Source organism: Schistocerca americana, chromosome 5, assembly GCF_021461395.2.
Source record: "Schistocerca americana isolate TAMUIC-IGC-003095 chromosome 5, iqSchAmer2.1, whole genome shotgun sequence".
Classification (NCBI taxonomy): Eukaryota; Metazoa; Arthropoda; class Insecta; order Orthoptera; family Acrididae; genus Schistocerca; species Schistocerca americana.
Genome location: NC_060123.1, coordinates 424,614,339 through 424,636,508, shown reverse-complemented (window position 1 = coordinate 424,636,508; position 22,170 = coordinate 424,614,339). Strand labels below are relative to the sequence as shown.

Genomic DNA, 22,170 nt, shown 5'->3' with positions numbered 1-22,170 from the left:
TGAGTGGCTCACTGTATTTGCTCTGAACGTCCTCAAGCAGGTCAGTAACTCTATATATAGAGCGAATCTCCTAAAACTCGCACCCCAAATATTGCTGAAATGGAAAGTGCTACTCATGTCCGGTTTTCACAGACCGACGGATTCCTGGTCCGGGGCTCGTATTTTTATTCAACAAACAGACTATAATAATACTTAGGAAGTGTATTTTTTGTGCAAACATACAGTTTTTAGATGTAACAATGCCTATTGACGTTAACAAACCAAATGTTTGGTAAATTAGAATGTCAGTGGTGTTAGTTGCAGGATGCTAGTGTGACTCGATTACGAGATACCGTGTTTTGAGAAACACCCGCGCCGACACTTGTACATACCAGTGGTAGCACACACTTAAGAACAACACAAATGCATACACTAGTTGTGCGGATTCTGACCAATAACGAGACAGCTGACCATTGCAGGTTGTGTTTAAAATGACCACCGGCAGCGGCAATACACGCTTCCAGCCTGGTACGAAACGACTACTGCACACATGCTAGCATTTCAGCGGAGATGTCGAAGCAGGCTGCAGTAATACGTCATTGCGTATCATCGGGTGTAGTTGGTATGTCCTTGTGGACAGCGTCTTTCCTCTTTCCCTATAGGAGAAAAGTCTACAGACATCAAGTAAGGGGGAGGGTCGGACAAGGTACAGGACCCCTGCGTCCAGTCAAACGATATGGAAATAATTTTTGAAGACATACAAGGATTTCGTACACTATGGGCTGGAGAGTTACCATGTTGGTACCACAGAATCCTCCTAGTCTGCAGAGGGATGTCTTCTACCGTCGGTGGATAATGTTCGTTTAGGTTGCTGTGATATTTGTTCGCGTTCAGTGTTCGTCTCTGAAAATTGAGCCTATGAGGTGATGGTGCACTATCTCACACCACACGTCTACACTCCATGGGCGTTGGTACTCCATCTGAAGAAGCCGGCGGTTATTGTCAACAGACCAATAGTGTATGTTTGGGCGTTTTACGATTGGTAAATGTGGCTTCATCACTAAACAAGATACGTGATACATCTGGAATATCCTGTCTTAAGGTACGCATTCAGAAGTCAACATGATTCTCATAACCGTTCCCATGCTGCTCATGTTGGGGATGGAGCACGTGCCAATGAAGAATGCATAGGACACCTGCCTGACTCATGCCACTTCATCGTGCGATTGCACGGGAGCTAACGTGCGAATCAACTGCAACAGCAGCAAGGACATCAACTTCCGCCTCTTCTGTCGTTGAGATCTATTGGGATACCTTGCCGCATACACCGTACAAGAAAGAACTGCAACTACGCTCTCCACACACCATGAGCATGTCAGCTTACACTGCATAGGTAAACCTACTGCTTGGACTGTAGCACAATAACTGATTACCAAGTCGCAATACCATCAAGGAACAAACAAGCACACTGTAAACAAACATAACAACATCTTATATAGCAGCTACACAAGCTAAATGGCACAAACCATTGTTGCTTTTGGAACTTCTCTAAATAAGATATGTCGTAAACGACTTGCACTAGAATCCTGCAACAAACAACTATCACATTCTAATTTTCTCCACTTTCTTTAATGACAGTACGCATTATTCCATTTAAAACCTGCATGTTTGCAAAAAGTACGCTTTCTAAGTATTATTACAATCTGTGTATTGGCTAACAGTACGAGCCCCTGGCCCCTGACTTTCATTCCATTCTGTCAAAGTGACACATCAATAGTACTTTCCATTTCCATAATATATTCGGTGCAAGCTGTATGTAAAGCAATTATACGGTTCTCAACGTTTCCTTTTTACTTCTTTCTCACATTTCATTATTTGCATATTTATTTTGAATTCATGGTCAACAATAGAGGTACCTCTGTGAAACGTCTGCGTCGGACAGATGTCTGAAAAACCTTATAACGTCAACAGCAGCTTATAGCAGTATAGGGAGTCGTTTATGCACTTCCTTGAAATCAATACCATTTTTCCACTGACTGCATTATTATATTTATGCTCCATTGCCTCAAACAAATCTGCAGTGAAAATTCCATGCCTGAGTGCCTAACCATTTCCAAGAGCAACATCTTCCGTTTGTTCATTGTCAATTATTTCGACAGTGACCGCACTCTGTCAGGAATTAAATAACATGGCCAGCAGTCAGAATTTCTATATAATTTTTGAAAAGCAACTTTTTGTAAGATTTGTAAACCTTACTTCAGACATTGGACATGTTTAAATCTCACTTGAATTTTTGGTCAGTCCAGTCCAGTCCAAATGAGATGCCAAACGTAGGCCAGTATTAGTTTTTTCAGCACCATTTCCTTACCACACTACTCTCCTTAGGTTTGACACACACGAGTCGATATGGTTGTCGACGTTGTTACAAGATGGCGCACAACTGGTATTTAAGCACATCAGTAGCTTACTTTTATAAGAGGTAGATGAAGCGTTCTCGCTTCCCGCGCATGGAGTCCCGGATTCGATACCCGGTGGTGTCAGCGATTTTCCCTGCCTCGAGATGGCTGGGTGTTTTTGTGTCGTCTTTATCATCATCATTTACCCACATTACGGTCGGAGGAAGGCAATGGCAAACCACCTGCGCTAGGACCTTACGTAGTACGGCGGTTCGGGTCTCCCGGATCGTCCCTTAAGCTCCTCGGAGTGTGGGACCTCATCACCATCATCAGATGACAGCATTGTAGTTAACATCCGTTTGTCTCCGCTTGCGGAGGAAGATATACGTGTTTTTCATCCGTGCATTATCAAGAAACGGTTTCTGAATTGCCCTAACATTTTCCGTTTTTGTGGTTTAAGTGTGTTCAGATACGGTGAGAATATAAATATTAGTCCACGCTGTAGGTCAATCTGTTGTCACAGCCTTTATTAGGAATTCACATACGTCTGCCTCACCAACTATCAGACATCGGGCTATGCTGCACAATCACTATTTCCTGGTGTGTGTGTGTGTGTGTGTGTGTGTGTGTGTGTGTGACAGAGAGAGAGAGAGAGAGAGAGAGAGAGAGAGAGAGAGAGAGAATGTGGTTGTGTGTTCGCGTATACAATATCACACTTCACACTTCAGTCAAACATATTAGTGGTGCTGCCTGGTAAAATACCAAATATAGGACTTTTCTCAGAGCAAATTACTTTCATGGGTCATTTCTTTGACTATTGGTAGGTTATACTGCCATAGCGGTAGACACAAAGTTTTTAGAACGAAGTGCGAGTATCGGTCAACAGAGTACAGACGGCGTTGAATATTATTATATTTAAATGCTACATCTAGTTGCTTCTTTTGACCTATTTATCACCAAAATCGCAGCCAGTTCCCGTAAAGGCCTTTTTGTGATAACTGTAACATCTGTCACTGATCCGTAACAAATACGTGATTCCTGTCCAGCCCTAGTGGAAAAGTTGTTACAATAATGAAGAAGGCATTGAATAAACAATGATTGTTCCAAATTATACGTGATAAAACTATAAATTACAACTATAATTAGAACAGTTAAAGTCTACTGATTATTTCTCTTATCTTCCACAATGTGAACATTAAGAAAAATAAATCATTCCCTCTTTCTAACTATTCGAGCTAGAGCAGTGGAATTTTTATTTATAAGCCGTAAGCCGTTGCATGACATCCTTTGAAATTATTGATTGGAATACAGCGAATTCCACGAAATTTATTAAGTAGACCTGTTGTAAGTTTCTCATAACAACGGACTTACTCTTCCTGAACGAGTGGGACATTTGAATGGAGAGGCTACAAGAACTGTGAAAAAAATCACTTTATCATTCGCTATTACTATTGTGTTTTCTCGTCTTAACTTACTGCAACTGAAAAGAAGTTTTCCATCAAAAGCATTTCACTTTTATTTACAAAGCATGCCCTGTGTTCACTCGTGTCTCTTCCTCTTGTTTACATGTTACGAACTCAACTGCTTTTTTCTGCGTTGTTAGCGGAGATGGAAGACGAAATAAATACGGTTGCACATTTTCCTTTCGTTATTTCTCGGCTTTTAAGAAACTCGCTATTTCTGTTGTGGTATTTGCGAATTTCTGCATTGTACTTAACTTTTGTAAACTTCAAAGAAGTTGTTTTCATAAAATTCAAACTCTAGTTTCAACTGTTCTACACTCAGCACTTGGACAAACATGGTTCTTTCCAACTCCAGCCTCCACTGACAACGAAGGGAAAAACAGAGGACTTTAATCATGTAAACCAGTGGAAGAGACACCAGTGACCAGAGGAGATAATTTATAAACCATGCGAAAAGCTTCTGGTGAAAAACTTCTTTTAAATGGCAGTGAACTTCAGATGAGGAAAAATAATAAATATAATTTTGTATATAAAAGCAAAACGCATCTGGAGAAAGCCTTCTCTTAAACTGCAGTAAGATTATGACGGGAATAAAACAATTATGTCATTTCAAAGACGAAATGTAGCCGTTCGGTGAAGCATCAGAGAGTTCAAATCGATTCTTCACGAATTTAGAAAATACGTCCCTTTTACCGAACAGACTGTGCTGCGACCGGCTCGTACTAAGCGCGATGACTTCACGTACTGTCGACTGTATCCATGTCTTTAGCTGTGTAGCGCCAGAATAACTAATTGAATTAACCTTAATTGATTATCTTAAGGAAAGTTAGTCATATATTGCGAAGCCCTGTGTTTATAATACATCGTTTCAGAATATATTCAAGACTTCTTGTTCAGAAGAAGTATCAGAGTGACAGAGTGGTGACTTACCCTTCCATTTGTTTCATTAGACGTGAATTTACATTTCATTTATGGCCTGAGATGAGTTACGTGCAGAGAGAATTATTTCTTGATTGAACTGTTTATTTCTCGAAATTATTATTCGCCTGGAGCGGCGGAACTTTTACTATTGTAAGAAGTACGCGTGTTTAGGCAGTCAGACGCGAATTTAGGGACCCAAGGAGACTATAGGCCCAAAGTACTTATCCGCTGCACGTAACGGGCGATTTTGTGTTGGGCCCCCTTTCATGGACGGTTCACGAGAGTCAGATTAGTGGAACTGGTATTCAGAACTGAGCCCTCGGGAACTGCTAGCGAGACATAAATCAGTAAAACTGAATCATTCGTGTCATTAAAAAACGAGAACCGCCACAGTTACATTACGTCTTTTTAGGTGCTTGAAGATTTTACAGAATGCGAAATTCTGATGGCGCAGGAAAACAGACAGAGGTTAATCCCAACAGGGCGACGTTTAAGAAACTAAACTACGTTGGTGTCCAAGCGTACTGTAATTGAGGAAAGTTAAAAGAGAAATTTTGATATGTTTACATTCGTAACTTTGCAAATGCAGTGTGTTTAGACCAACTCCCGACAAAAATTTGTATCATTCGGTCTAAGACTCGCTGATTGAAGTGAACAGAGAGAAACCGAAAGAATGTCTAATGCACTGTGCAGTTACAAATAAATAAATAAATAAATAAAATTTGTGGACTTGCATACAAAAGACTGTGTTTGCCCTAAGTGAAAAGTGCCCTTGGCCCCCGTTTCGGTGCACACAATTTGTCTTACGATGGCCAAGAGACAAGATTCCAGGCCCGCAGTACGATTTTGAAAGATAAAGATTTGCCAAATATCAATCCATGGCACCCACAATCTCACAACTGGGATTACAAAGCGTATCTGAGAAGTTCATTTATTTAAAAATTGGAAAATTTGGAAGTTGCTTGTAATGTTGACGTCCAGTTCGATGGAACTCTGCACGATAGTTCGTTTCTTCCAATTATTTTCATACATTACACCTCTTCGTCTGCGGAAGAACGTTATGGCCGTTATAGCAACTGTCGTGGTAATCTGCTAGCAGATGTATTTATAAGAAGGTATAGCTGATAATGGAAGACCAGAAATAAAATAAAATAATACAGCTAATTTGGTTATAGTGGAACACAAGTACTTGGCACATCGAAGTAAGAGACGGGGATGCAAAATAAAGCATATTGGAAAACCGTTACTTACGCAAATTTGATATTCTTACTTCCTGTACACTCCAAGATAAGTACACCAACAACAGGAATGACATACATCGGAGAAGGAAAGAGGGTTTTTATGTACGTTTTATTTGCAACGTAGCATAGCAACACAACAGTGGTGGTGGAAAAATAATATTTCAGGAGACATCTGACATAGTTCGAATAATATAGGGACACACATGTCACCCTGCGCATTTCACGATGTGTCCCTGCCCACTTCTATAGAATCGGAGTGGTAGACTTTTCCACATGCTGTGGTTATCCAGAAAACGATGACTATGTAAACCACGTTTCACTGTGGTGTACTACGTATGGCACAGAGCAAAAAATCTGTGAAAAAATACAGCAAAAAATGCTTATATCCTTGCCTAGAAATTTTAAAATCCTAAAAATTAACATCAGTCTCGTAATTTAAATTTTAGTATCACCCTGCGATCAAGATGCGCACATAAGTCTCTGATGAATCAAAATATTGTTGGTCGTAAATTGACTCACAAATAAAATAACGTATACTTAATTTTAACTTAAAAAACTACAAGTATATAATTCTTTGTTTCCTGAGGAAAAACAGATGAAACTGGAAAAGGGTCTACTTTGTCGACGTTCGCTATCGATTGATTCAAGCCACCCATTGTGCTTACCAAAATCCGTAGAACTTAGAAAGTCACAACGCATTGTTTCCATCCACAATTCCATATATTTACTCAGTCACACAATAATGCACTGTTAAGCCCGGAAACCTAGAACTCGACATATTTGCTTTTATTTAAATTCAGTGGTACATCTTAGCGGTTATATTACACTGACTGAGAAAAATTTTGTCCACACGTATTACTACAAACACTGGGTATATTGTGTGAAAATTAACGTTAGACGAAACGCAACGGTGTTTGAGATTACAGATTACAAGTGCATCAGTCTCCACTACCGTACTGTGCGCCGTGTGATAGAAAGTGTTTGGTGTAGCAGAATAATTACCAAGGTCTCAAGCTTTGATATTCGTTAACAATTTTCACCATTCACAAAAACCTTCGTGGCTAAGTTGACGAATTACTCATACTCCATTATGTATGCTACTTTTTTGGGGCAGGGGACAACAGTCTCAAATGGCTAATATGGGTCTGAGCACTACGGGACTTAACATCTGAGGTCATCAGTCCCCTAGAACTTAGAACGACTTAAGCCTAACTAACCTAAGGACATCACACACATCCATGCCCAAGGCAGGATTCAAACTTGTGACCATAGCGGTCTCGCGGTTCCAGACTGAAGCGCCTAGAACCGCTCGGCGACAGAGGCCGGCTACTCGGCAACAGTCTCTTGAGTGGTGCAATGCGTTGCGCCACGACATCCTAGCTTGTTCCATCTTGTCCATCTCAGAGTACCATACAGACCCAACGTCCTCAATTATTTGCTAAGTATAACCTAGTCCATGTCTGTCGCTACAGGTTTTGCCCTCAACAGCTCATGACGCAGTTACATATACGGAAAAGTTTCGCAGTACACTTCTCAAGACCCAGTTCCTGTTTTTGCCACATGGGTATGTGTATGCACTGCTGAAACTGTAATTTTCACAGTGGAATGGCACATGATTCATCCCACTACGTTGATTAGTATTTAACTATGGTATGAAATCTTGGATCCACATCTTATTCACTTTTAAGAAATTTGAGAACAAAAAATATAAAAATCATTTGATCAGTTTTGTGCAGGTGAGACCACCGTCCTGAACACAGCTTGCTCATTTCTTAGAGTAAATTCTCCACCTAAAATGTACCATACCCTCTTCTAATACGTCTACAATGTCATTGCTTCACATACCTACAATTTTCGAGCATCCAGTACCACATTCTGTACTCTCTCAATATCTTATTCTGTGGTGTCAGTTTTCAGAAGTAATGCTTGACGAGAAAGATGGCAATATTGGAATTTAACTACCCATTTTTGCAACTATAAAAATGAAAGAAGCTTAACTACAAACATTCATCATCTTGGGTCGAATTCTCATTATCATCCGTCTGGGACCAAGAAATTGTCGATGGCAAGAAATTTTAGTTTTCTCAACAGAATCGAAGTAAGTAGTAATTTACAATGTCGTGTACAGTTAACTTTTCCACAGATCCAGTTGACACTGAATAATTGTTGTGAAGCCATACGTACCCGGGTATACTATGTCTTAGATATTTTACTGGTCCGTTTAGACAAGCAAATTAATTTCTGTACGCTCTTTTGATTCAGCTTATACCACGGTACGTACGACAACCCTGGGTATGAATTTTAGCCGCTTTTTCCGCTTGTCTAAGCAAAGGCTTGGCTAGATTATCGTGGCCTTTGAGAGGCAACGTACCAACACTAGATATACGAATACACAAATGAAACCTCTCACGTCTTGCAGGGCTTCTTCCCTGAACTGAACGCGCATTCTCAACAACACGCAGAGTTTCCAGCATTAAATAAAATATTGCCAAATCACATGTGAAAATAACTCATTAATAGGCAAAGTTTGGAGAAAAGAATAAGTTACCAGTATTCGATAATTCATTGTTAGATGTTCATTAAGCGAAGTCATTTATCTTTCCTTACGTTACTTAATACTATAACAAAGTAGCGGCACATACGGTAACTTATATCGGTTACTTTTGTCAGTGTCAAGAACCTATGCTCTGATAGTACCATGCATCTAGGGCACTGCTTCATACGTAACTGAAACAAATATAAAAAATATGAAAATAAATGTTGTGCACTGCAGCATAGGTAACTGAAGCTTGTACTATGAACTCGTTTCTCTTTACACAGGATATTAACTACTGTATTTCCTGTCTGAAGGAAATGAAGAGTACAGCCTGAAACCCTGTCGATAGTTGTCTCGTAGAAAACGCTGCACAATCGCTCGTTGAGCAACGAACGGAAAAGAAAAGCATTCGTGAACTTTCCAAATGTACCAGCTCCGCAATCGCCCTAACGAGGGAACCTCCCCATCGAAACCCCCTCAGACTTAGTTATAAGTTGGCACAGTGGATAGGCCTTGAAAAACTGAACACAGATCAATCGAGAAAACAGGAAGCAGTTGTGTGAAACTACGAAAAAAATAAGCAAAATATACAAACTGAGTAGTCCATACGCAATACAGGCAACATAAAAGAGAATGTGAGCTCAGGAGCGCCGTGGTCCCGTGGTTAGCGTGAGTAGCTGTGGAACGAGAGGTCCTTGGTTCATGTCTTCCCTTGTGTTCTGATCACTGGGCCTGTCGACTGCTATAGTGCACTATTAGGCAAGTCACCTAAAATCTCACTGATCAGGCTTCACGTATTTCTTATTAGTTCATTAGTAAAGAACATAGTAACTCACAAACATTACAGGTACACGCGCGTTGGGAATCAGTTATGAGAAGCAGTGTCTGCTGAGTGACTGTGGAGTTTCAGACGAGTGGGTTAGTGTACTGAGCTAGTAACCGAGAAAGTCATGGAATGGAACTAATTATTTTTGACGGTAAAAGTTACTATAGTTAAATGAGCATGGCTCCCATTTTTTCCAATATTTCATTCGTTTCAGTTTGCGCCTGTTTTTCTGGATTACGATTTTCTCCAGTGATATTCACTTTGGTAAGTACTCGTAGTGGCAAAGCATATGCATTAACAGTGTCTCTGAAGTGGCTAAAAGTGGTTAAAATCCACAACTGAAAAACTCTTTAAACTGATAGAAAAGTATCGTTGTAATAACATCACAACTTGCTTGAATCGTGTCAAAAACTCAAAAGCAGTCTGGATTTATTAGGCAATTATCGCCATTCGGAAAAGAAATTTTACTAATGGAATAACGATACTTTAATTTACTAAAAACAATGAAAATACACAAACTTACACTGAAAATGAAAATTTTGTAGTGGTCAACTGAAACTAAACAACGAAATGAAATCCTTGAAATAAAGTAAAATACGGTATTGAAAATGTTTTTGACAAATTAAAATATTTTTATTATTCAGCAAGTAATTAATAACAGTTTTTGCTGCTCGTTTAGTTGAAATCATTATGCAGTAGCGTTTTCTTTCTGGGATTTATTTTTTTAGCGGTACAAAACACACAGGGTCTTTCGAAATTAATAGTCACTAAGACGAAAGATTACCATACACAGTAGTGCATAACGAACAGTTAAGGAGCAACTGTTACTAACGCTTTAGTATCCTTAGAAAATTTAACCATAACATCATGTTACACGAAATAGTGTTCGTGCATCCGAATTAAATCTGACGTAGGTCAATGCAAAGTGTTGAAATTTCTCTCTTGCAACCCCGTGTCCACCAAGACTCTTCCAGTGTTTTAGACTCTGTTGTGAACATCAGGATTTTCCGTGACAGCATACATCTTGCTTTGTGAGACTTATACCAATGGGTTAATATGTCACTGTCCATCCACAGTTCCAGATGAGCAATCTATATATCTTGATGAGAATGTCTCACGACATCATAATGTATCAATACATCTTTTAAGTTAAAATGCAGAGAGTTAACTTCGAGAACATATAACACTGAATCGGAATAGTCTTGTTGAGATATTCAGCAGACGGTCGTAGGTCGCACGTAGTAGGTAGGTTAAGTACGAAGCGTTTCAGGTGACAGAAAAAATGTGCTGCTTATTCAGATTATCTGTTGTGACATTTCGGAACACGTGTTACGCTCGCGTATTATTACTGTTATGACGACCAAAAAACTGTCCTTTGGGAATCAGCCGTCCGCCTGCTTAGTTGGGTGGTAACGAGCTCACCTCTCATGCAAGTGGACCCGGGTTGGATTCCCAACGGGGTTCGAGATTTTCTCCGCTCGGGCATTGGTTGTTGCGTTGTCCTCCTCATCGTTTCATCCACATCACCGCCGCGCAAGTTGCCCAGTGTGGCGTCGACTGAAATAAGACTTGCACTTGGCGGCCGAACTTCCCTGGATGGGGCCTCCCGGTCAACGATGCCATACGCTCATTTTGATTACTTTTTTTGGGGGGGGGGGGTTACAGAAGGCTTTTCGCTAATCACGATAGTCTGAAATCGAGTTCGTACTTTTCGACCATACGAAGAAGAAGGTTGCGGATACCTGCACCCAAGTTGTGGTGTCGTGTTTCTCGACTTCGGTATGACATTCTAAGCGGTACCAAACCGTCACGTAATGAACAAAATGCGAGGATAAGGCATATCAGACCAGCTTTTGATTGAAGAGTTCCTAGCAAAATGACCACAGGATGCGGTTCTTAGAGGAAGATTTCATCGGACGATAAAGTACAATAGGGCTTACCCAAGGGAATCTTGTCAGACAATTACTGTTCACAACATGCACAAGTGATCTAGTCACTAACGTGAGAATCGCAGTGGGGCTGTTCTCGGATAAAGTTCTTGTATGCAGGAAAGTTGCAATACCACAAAAATTGTAGTGAAATGCAGAAGATCTGCTGATAATCAAAATTTGGCCCAAGGATCTGCAGTAAATCCTGAGCATAAACGATTACCAAAAACTCATGTGAATTAGTCAAATTTGTTACATTTCAGGGAGGATGTATACTGAGCGCTTTCAAGCTGAACGACCATAGAAAAGGATTCATACGAAAGGCAGATGCCAGACTCAGATTCATTAAAAGAATCCTCAGGAAGTTTAGTCCACGCATGATGAAGGTACTTTATGGAACCAGTGTTCATCCGATAGGTATTGCCACTCAGCCTGGATTTCCTTAATACGTAAGATTGATAAAGGAAACAGAGAAGGTAGGACAAGAGCAGCACGTGACGTCACTGATTCACTTAGCAACAGCAGAAGAGTCCCGGAAATACTGATCCGACTCCAGTATCAGCGCCTACAAGAGAGGCGTTGTGTGTGACAGCGAGGCTTGCTGTTGAAATTTCGAGAATGTGCGCTGCTAGAAGACCGAGATGTCATGTTGCACCCTCCTATGTATATGATTGCCGACACGTCGAAGGAAGCAAAATTAGAGAAGTTACAGCTTGTGCTGCGGCTTACTATCAACCGTTCTTCTAGTGCACCGTTTGCGACTGGAAAGAGGATTGATGGTAGCGGCAGTACTTTATGAAGTATCCTTCACAGTGCACAGCAAAATGGCTTGAAAATTACAGATATTGATGTAAATGTAGAAGTAAATATAGAGGTCCTCCAGTGGTCCGGCTTGGTGAAGGTCTCAAACCTACGAAATATTTTAAGGGATTGGTCGAACATGGATTTCTTGTCAGCGCTAAAACCGATCCTTAGTCAGAAATCTGCTGTCCAATAGCTATATTTGTGGGATCACACTAAAATAAAACGCTTCGTCCTGATACGGCATACAATTGTTCGTTATGACTGATTCCAGTGACGCGTTAATGGTCGTATAATCGAACAGTGCCAAATCAGATACCTTATTTACGTGTAGCCTATTTACGTTTACTCAGTGTTTCCACCAAGCGTTCATTTCAAGTCTTCTGGCAGTTTTTAATAATATTATACCGCTGTGGCATTCGTGTTTATAGCTACGTCGGCCGTCATACAAACTTCAAGCTGACAGAGATACATGATACTAAATTTCAACATAGTCCCAAAGTGTCTGTAAGCAAAGGTCGGAACGTTCTACCAATTGTTAAACTCCTCGACGATAGAGATCCGTCCCTTAGTCAGGGAACCATTCGGGAATTGTAGTAAACGTCCTCATCCTTGAAAAATGTCCTAACTCAAGGTGTGCTATCAACTTACCGAAGAGAAAGATATCACATGGTGCAAGATCTGGACTTCTCCATCACTATCACCAAAGTATGTGCAGCCTTGGTTAAATTGTTGACATCATTTTCTAAGGCTACGTGACACTGCATTTTGTCCCTCTACCGCCAGAATCTGTGTGTAATTTAGGCTTTTGAGCACAAGGGTCGTACTGACCCATGTACTTCAGCTTTGGAGTATTGGCACAGCCGATTCAACGCCAAGTGTGGTGCACCTTATATCCGCAACGCCGTAGAAATGTAAGGAAACCCTGAACATGAACTCTTTTCTGATAATCATCCACTTTTGCTTCTCAGTGGTCTTAACGTGTAACTGCATGTGTAACTTACTTCCTAAAGTCCCTTCGTACACATAATCTCCGTCCGCGGGCTCGACTACAGTCCGCCATCAGCAATGGAGTGTGAATCCTGGCCAGCCATTGGTGCTGGAAAAACCTTACAAAAATTATTATTCTGACTTCGGTCGAAGATCCCGAGACGATGGCCAACAGTCACGAGTAATATGTCAAAAAGTGGGCAAGAAAACCTAAACAGTTTTGTATAGAAAAGATTGCTTGACGATGAAGGGGAACACAGTGTCAAAGTCAGTTTAGTCAAAGAAGGTTCAATTCTGCTGTGTGTGGGCATATCTACAAAATACTGGAAGTGGAACAAAATTTTCTCAGTGTACGCTGCTGTATTTTCGATTAACTATGCCACACTGTGTGACCTTTGGTCTTAATTATCATCAGGGGCAAGTCGCTGCCTCGGCAGTAGCTTCGAACTGGATATGACACAAGAGTGCAAGGTATACAGGCCAGCGCCGGTTGCGGGTACTCACTGAGGACGGCGGCGTCGGTGGTCCGGTGCACGTCTGCAGACGGCGCTTCCGTCGTGACGACCTCCTTGGAGAACTCGAGCGTCGCCAGGAAGCCGTTGTAGTTGTAGGGCGGCACCGCGGGCCCTGAGCTGCAAACACACACTTGCAAATGGTCTGTCCGCGCCAATCTCCACTACAGTTACCGTCATGCTGATTGCAGTTGGTTGGTGTATTAATTTGGGGGAGAGATCATAGGTCCCATCGGATTTGGGAAGGATGGGGAAGGAAGTCGGGCCTGCCTTTTTCAAATGAGCCATCCCGGCATTTGCCTGAAGAGATTTAGGGAAATCACTGAAAACCTAAATCAGGATTGCTGGACGCGGGTTTGAACCATCATTCTCCCGAATGCGGGTCCAGTGTGCTAACCACTGCTCCACCTCTCTCGGTGTCCAGTGATTGCAGTGAATCTTGGACTGAAGTGCTGTTGTATACTGGGTATTCCTCCGAAGAGACGAGAGCCGTATTTTCTCTACTGTCTTGGTAGGTGTCTACAATATCGTATTTGCAACGTGCAGCTGGAATCAGTGTAAACAAATACAGCTCATCACCTCTTTCATAAGACGCCCATTGTAGATGAAAATGTTCGAGTTGTTTCCGATTATAAACAAAATTATTTTTAAAGCGGAATTTAATGTGCCTATTTGATAAAGCGGTTACAAATTAGTGTAGTGCGATGTTTGCTTCAGCGATACGCATAAACATGGACACTACAACACGAAGAATGAGCAGTATACCATTAGCGACTGAGCAGCGCTGCTGCATGGTGCTATCAGTCAGCAAGGGACACGGCAACGTTGTCGCTGACGGAGTACTAGTTATTCTTTGTCGTTTACTGTCCCTGCTCATATGTATCACTAAAATAAATATGGCATTACACTAGTGTGTGATCACTGTATCGAATGGGAACGTAAAATTCCGCTTTAAAAATAATTTTCTTTTTAAGGGGGAAAAACAGATGCTTTCGCTCGACGGTGGATATCATATGAAGGACGCGATGAGCAGTATTTGTTTTGGCTGATTCAAAATGGTTCAAATGGCTCTGAGCACTATGGGACTCAACTGCTGAGGTCATTAGTCCCCTAGAACTTAGAACTAGTTAAACCTAACTAACCTAAGGACATCACAAACATCCATGCCCGAGGCAGGATTCGAACCTGCGACCGTAGCGGTCTTGCGGTTCCAGACTGCAGCGCCTTTAACCGCACGGCCACTTCGGCCGGCTGTTTTGGCTGACTCCAGCTTCACATTGAAAATACGATACTGAAAATATCTGCCGAAACAGAAGGGAAAATGCGACTGGCGATTCTTAAGTCGGACACCCTGTGTATGTGCAATAAGAGTTGAGTGTGACGATCAATATTTGATGTATGGTTTGTGACGAAATAAACCGACATGAGATTTGTGACAGAAAATGTCTGTTGTCTCGTATACTTGTTTAAGAAGAGTGCATTCGAAAGCATTAAGAATCTACATTTACACCAATGAACCTAAAATCACGTTAACATTCGCGTGCAGTCCTGTAATACCGTTGCAAAACTCTCCCTTTTTGAGTCAATCATTGTATCGATAAGCTGCTGTCCTTATTTCAGTTCACAGTACCGGTACATTTCATATGTTGTATTCCTAGGATTTTTTTATACAGATATCCCATTTGGAAGTTCTGATCACACGTACAGTGTTCCTTTTGTCTGAAACACCAGCTTACGTTGTAGATGTAAGACTCACCTGAATTCTAGAAGCAGGTTGGGTCCCGGGTACTGCAGGACGGCTTTCCTGTTGGAGCAGAGCGTCGTCAGCAGCGGGCTTGCCGGAGTCGAACCCTGGTACACCGCGATGTAGTCCGTGCCGCAGTGACTGCGGGCAAATACAACTTGACTGGTAAAGTGGCTTGCTCGCCCTCTTGGAACACACACACACACAAACACACACACACACACACACACACACACACACACACACACACATACATACATACAAACTATGAGACATAGAGAAAGAATGCCAGAGAGAGAGGGTGGTGGGGGGGGGGGGGGGGGGGAGAGAGGAAACATGAGAGAGACGGATAGGGGAGGAACGCTGGAGGTAAGCATACGACAAAGAGCTAGTATATATGTCAGTTTGATGTGAGAGAATAGACATTGTTTCTGTACACTGTCAGAAATGTTGCTGCCGTAATGAAGTGTATAGTCTTTTGCAACAGATATTTATGTGAGGTCCCATTTATTAGTGAAACAACAGAAAAATGCATAGGATTTCTCTCTCACTGAGTAGTCCTCTGAGACTTCATGCTAAAAGACATACTTTCGATCAACTGTGAATTTTTGGCGTGTCTGTAAATGTTGCATTCATAAACCCCAGTGTGAGACATTTCTATAAATATGCATAAGATAAAATTTTGGAGTCAAGTGCCGTTATTAAATAAGTACCTTTTCATCATGTCTGTAAAAATAAGACAGAATTAACACGATGCTAAAATAAAAAGGCGTAAAGCAAACCGTGTTCCCTCTAATCGTTGCCGTGTCATAGCTTGTGCTAATTACATTAAAAAATTATGCAATTCTGCTACTTATACCTAACTTAAAATATTTATCGTCGTATTAACTTGAGAATAACTTTATTTGTTTACAGTTTCTAAAACATAAATACAAGCACAGGAACACGGTTGTTCTCATGCGGACTCTTTCGCCAAGGGAGAACGTGATAATACTACTGGCGTTACCGTCCCTAAAACGGCGATCTTTCATTCTGGCCCCTTGTGGACGACTACTGGATACTGGTGACTTTTTGTATCGCTGTTTTCTCTCTTTCTGTCCACCCCGACAGCTGAGTCGTCAGCGCGGCGATCTGTCACGCCAAGGGACCCTGGTTCGATTCCCAGCTAAGAGGGAGATTTTCTCCGCTGAGGGACTGGGTGTTGTGTTGTCCTCATTATCATTTCATCACCACCAGTCGAAGGCAACGGGAAACCACCACTGGAATCACTTCTTCAGATGCTCATTCGGTGGACCTCTCTGAAGATGCTTCCCCCAAGACAAGCTCTGCCGTAAGGCAGAACACAAAGTTTAAAGTTTATCTCTCTTTCTGACTTCCGTCAAAGTTTTGCCAATTATATCATATTCTCATCTCTTTTCCTTTACAATTTGGTTTCCACTAATGACAAAACTTCTTTAGCGACTTTCATTCGTAACTATGACATTCCCGAATAAGTATTTTCTCATTAGTGAATTCCTATAGGTTCAGTTTCGTTGGTACCAGTTAAAGGTCTAAGAGATATTTAAGGTTTCCTGGGATGGCTCTACTTTTCAGTTAAAGCAGATAGTGAAGACACACCATCTCCTGTTACTGTATAGCTATTTCGGTTATGTTCTCTGTTTAGGTGTTGCCAAACCATTTTCCAGAACTTCCGGTTAGATTTCAGTGACACAGCTACTGTGGTACTCTATCTCTCCTCAATCAGTATCTGTCCATTACTTTCAATTCTTTAAAAATATCTACATTTCGAATTACAAACGTCTTCACTATTTTATTACGGTATCTAAAACTACTCGTTTTCTTAGCCAAAAGAGTTAATAAGCGCTTGTTGAATTGGATGACGCTGCAATCAGAGGTTTTCCGAATTCTAGATTCTCATTTTGGGTGCACACTTTTCTGGGCACCAGAAGAAGAAGGAGAAGTAACGGCGAATAGTTTCTTTAGACCAGACCATGTGACAATGTCCTTCACAAAATTGCAAACGTTTTCGCGGAGTCTGGTAGAATCAGATCGTCCACGGAGGAGCATCAGAAAATCTAGCTATTTTCTCATTACACTTAGCATGTGTTTCATCTATTCTCGGGGCAGTAAATTTCACTACAACAGCAGCTGATATACCATCAGAAAGAATAACTCTAGGTCAAACACCATTTTTTTTAATTCGTTGCTACTGCAGCTGAGTACGTTAATAATTACAGGCCGTTTTTCTTATTATTCAGATGGCCACGTGCTAGTACGGGATTACGTCGTCACTTGCATCCATTGCCAGCAAAAGTACACTCCATTTTCTCCTGCACGAACACATCATTGTTATATTCACTGATGCAGTTAAATCCAGAGTCGTCTAGTTATTACATAGTTGCATTTTTTTAAAACTGCAACCCTATTTCCTTTGTCACTTATTTGGTATGCAAGAACTACAGGTAGGAATCATCATTTTCAGGCTGCCTATATTGTCTTCGTCTGTTTGCTAACGATGATGTAAATTTGAGACTCTACTCATAAATAAGTCCACTGGATGGTAGCCGAAATCGCCCTGTTTCAAACTCCTAAAAGACGCTCGCGTGAAATCTTTGCAGATTGTTTGACAAAGACCAGCTGTAAAAAAAATGAAAACAGTGTGGAAGTGTGTGAAAACGTCAACAGCGCCTGAATAGGCCATGTATAGATAATCTAAATTTATTTCTGATCCTCGCCCTTGAAATTGCAGTGACAGGTGCTGTTACGGCTTACACACAAGTGCCTCCATGACAGCACGAAGACATTTGAAATGGTCTCATGTGGACTCAGATGTGCCCGTTGTTACTTCCAACATTTGATCAATTTCTTAAGTGAATATTTTCCATCATACATGATGGGGACGGTGTATGATCACGTACTAAATAACAGAAAGGCATTTCTAGGGATGCGGCTCCAATACGTATGTATATCAGTAAGAATTAGCCACAATAGACACAAATATGGAACCATATGTATTATTTATAGGGGTAAAATTACGCGAAAGATAAATTTATGAAATGCGAACGATTCTACTACACAGTGTTTCCAGGTGTGACACATTTACTATCATGTATATATGCAGACTGAAGCGATGAATGAAAATTTGTACCATGGCCGGCATTCGAAACCGGGTCTTCTTCTTAATAGGTAGATACCCGAACCACTACGCCACCCTGGCATAGTAGCTTTGCATAACCGCACGGATTACCCTAGCGTGCCTCTCACCTCAATCCCAATTAGCTGACGTTGCTACTGCCTATGAAAAAAAAAAATCAACACCAGAAGACCATGGGAAAATTCCTGAAGGCCTATAGACGAACGACTACTGATGCAGTGCCTGGAAGTTGGTCTTGATTGTGAACACACGTAACGTATTTCGCTTAAACAAGTGAAGAAATTAACTTCAGTACGTTTACAGTACTGCGGACGAATCAGTGGGAAGTAGAGCTAACCAGAAAAATACCCAGGAGAAATCACCCGGCGTGACCTGAAGCTTAACGATCAAATAAAACTAAGAATAGGTTAACCAAATGCTTGACTGAGAATTATTTGAGAGTATCTTCTACATCTACATCATATTCCGCAAGCCACCTAATAGCGTGCGGCGGAGAGTCTTCTTGTATCACTAAGCCCTCCTATCCTGTCCCACTCGCGAATACCGCGAAGGAAGGAAGATAGTTGGCTCTAATTTGTCGAATTTTGTCCTCATGGTCATTAAGCGAGGCGTATGTGGGGGGAAGTAATATGCTGTCCGACTCTTCCCGGAAAGTGCTCTCTAGAAGTTTCAATAATAAATCTCTCCGTGATGCGCAACGCCTCTCTTGTAACGTCGGCCAGTGGAGTACGTAGAGTATCTCCGTAACGCTCTTGTGCCGCCTAAACGATCCCGTAACGAAATGTGCCGCTCTTCGTTGGATCTTCTCTTTCTCTTCTATATTTTCTATCTGGTAGTGATCACAGATAGATGAACAACACTCAAGAATGGGTAGAACAAGCGGATGAGTTACCTTTCCTTAAGATTCTTCCTATGAATCTGAGTCTGCCATCTGCTTCTCCCACTATTTGTTTACTATGGTCATTCTACTTAAGGTCGCTTCGTATGGTTACTACTAGATATTTTACGGCAGATACCGTATCCAGTAAAACTTTGAGGTTCGCCGATGACATTGTAATTCTGTCAGAGACAGCAAAGGACTTGGAAGAGCAGTTGAACGGAGTGGACAGTGTCTTGAAGGGAGAATATAAGATGAGCATCAACAAAAGCAAAACGAGGATAATGGAATGTAGTCAAATTAAATCGGGTGATGCTGAGGGGATTAGATTAGGAAATGAGACACTTAAAGTAGTAAAGGAGTTTTGCTATTTAGGGAGTAAAATAACTGATGATGGTCGAAGTAGAGAGGATATAAAGTGTAGACTGGCGGTGGCAAGGAAATCGTTTCTGAAGAAGAGAAATTTGTTAACATCGAGTATAGATTTAAGTGTCAGGAAGTCGTTTCTGAAAGTATTTGTATGGAGTGTAGCCATGTATGGAAGTGAAACATGGACGATAACCAGTTTGGACAAGAAGAGAATAGAAGCTTTCGAAATGTGGTGCTACAGAAGAATGCTGAAGATAGGATGGGTAGATCACGTAACTAATGAGGAGGTTTTGAATAGGATTGAGGACAAGAGAAGTTTGTGGCACAACTTGACTAGAAGAAGGGATCGGTTGGTAGGACATGTTTTGAGGCATCAAGGGATCACAAATTTAACATTGGAGGGCAGCGTGGAGGGTAAAAATCGTAGAGGGAGACCAAGAGATCAATACACTAAGCAGATTCAGAAGGATGTAGGTTGCAGTAGGTACTGGAAGATGAAGAAGCTTGCACAGGATAGAGTAGCATGGAGAGCTGCATCAAACCAGTCTCAGGACTGAAGACCACAACAACAACAACAACAACAACCGTATCCAGCGCTATGTCGTCAATAGTGTAGCTATAAAATAGTGGATTTCTCTTCCTATGTATGCGCAGTACGTTATATATATTTACGTTCATGGTCAACTGCCAGAGCCTGCACCATTCATCAGTTCTCTGGAGGTCGTTCTGCAAATAATTACTATCTTCTGGCGTTGCTACTTTGTTATGGAGGACCGCGTCAACTGCGAACAGCTTCGGGGAGCATCCGACGCTTTCTACTAGATCTTTTACATATATTGTAAACAGTAACGGTCCTGTCACACTTCCTAAGGGCACATTGGAAATTATCTTTAAATCTGCCGATTTTGTTCTATTAAGAGAGACGTGTTGAGTTTCGTCAACAAGGAAGTCTTGAATCCAATCGTAAATCCGTTCCGATACTCCGTAAGCTCTCATTTTTTTCAGTAGACGGCAGTGCGGGACGGTGTCAAATGACTCCCTGAAGTCAAGGAATACGGCATCAACCTGAGCGCCATTGTCCACGGCACAGTGGCTCTCATGGAGGAACAAAGCGAGTTGAATTTCGCAAGATCTCTGCGGAATCTATGTGGACTTTTATAGAGTAGATTTTCCTTCTCTAGGAACGTCATAATTCTTGAGCATAAGACACGTTGCATAATTCTACAACAAATTGACGTCAACGATATAGGTACATGGCAACGGCCTTGCCGCAGTGGATACACCAGTTCCCTTCAGATCACCGAAGTTAAACGCGGTCGGGCGTGGCTTGCACTTGGATAGGTGACCATCCGGGCCGCCATGCGCTGTTGACATTTTAAGGGGTGCACTCAGCCTAGTTATGCCAAATGAGGTGTTACTCGGCCGAATATTAGTATCTTCGGTCAAAGAAAACCATCATAACGACTGGGAGAGCGGTGTGCTGACCACACGTCCCTCCTATCCGCTGCCTCAGCTGGGGATGACACGACGGTCGGATAGTCCCGATGGGCCACTTGTGACCTGAAGACGGAGGTATATAATTGAGTGCATCTGTTCTACGGCCCTTCTTAAAAACGGGAATGACCTGCACTTTGTTCCAGTCGCTACGTATCTTTCGTTGTTCAACCGACGTACGAAAAATTACTACTAGAAGGGGAGTAAGTTCTTCTGCTTTACCTTTGTAGAATATTATAGGTACCTCACCTGGTCCTGACGCCTTCTACTAAACGATTGTAGTTGTTTTTGTATTCCGCGATTGGTTATCTCAGTATCGGCCATATTGATGTTTGTACGACGATTGAAAGGAGGGACCGTGTAACGATCTTCCGCGGTGACAGAATTTTGGAAGAACGAATTCAGTATTTAAGCCTTCTCCCTGTCATCTTCCGTTTGTGTATCAGTATGGTCACTGAATGAATGAATAGGTGACTTTGACCTACTTACTGATTTTACATACGGCCAAAACCATTTAGGGTTTTTACTCAGGTCGGTTGACAAAGTTTTACTTTCAAACTCATTGAAAGCTTCTCTCATTGCTCTCCTCATGCTTATTTTCGCTTCGTTGAGCTTTTGTTTGTCAGCTAGGTTTTCAGTTCTCTTGAATCTGAGGTGAAGTTCTCTTTGTTTACGTAGCAGATTTCTGGAAATTTGTGGTAAGTTCTATGGGACCAATCTGCTGAGGTCACCGGTCCATAGGCTTACACACTACTTACTCTAACTTTAACTTACTCTAAGGACAACACACACATCCATGCTCTAGGAAAGACTCGATCCTTCGACGGGGGTGAGCTGCGCGAACCGTGGCAAGACGCCCAAAACTTCGCGGCTAACCAGAGCGGCTAGCAGTTTTCTAACACGGCTGTTATACCATGGTGGATCTTTCCCGTTCATTAA

At 41.6% G+C, this 22,170-nt stretch overlaps 1 protein-coding gene across 1 annotated transcript in view; it reads right to left on the bottom strand.

Annotated features, from left to right (window-relative positions):
- LOC124616411 overlaps window positions 1–22,170 on the bottom strand; it is a 262,291-nt gene that overhangs the window by 113,090 nt on the left and 127,031 nt on the right. Inside the window, exons 7-8 of the mRNA XM_047144715.1 lie at window positions 15,350–15,478; window positions 13,586–13,713 (exon numbers count right to left, since the gene is read on the bottom strand). Coding sequence (XP_047000671.1) covers window positions 13,586–13,713; window positions 15,350–15,478 — 257 coding nt within the window. The remainder of the gene's footprint in view (window positions 1–13,585; window positions 13,714–15,349; window positions 15,479–22,170) is intronic.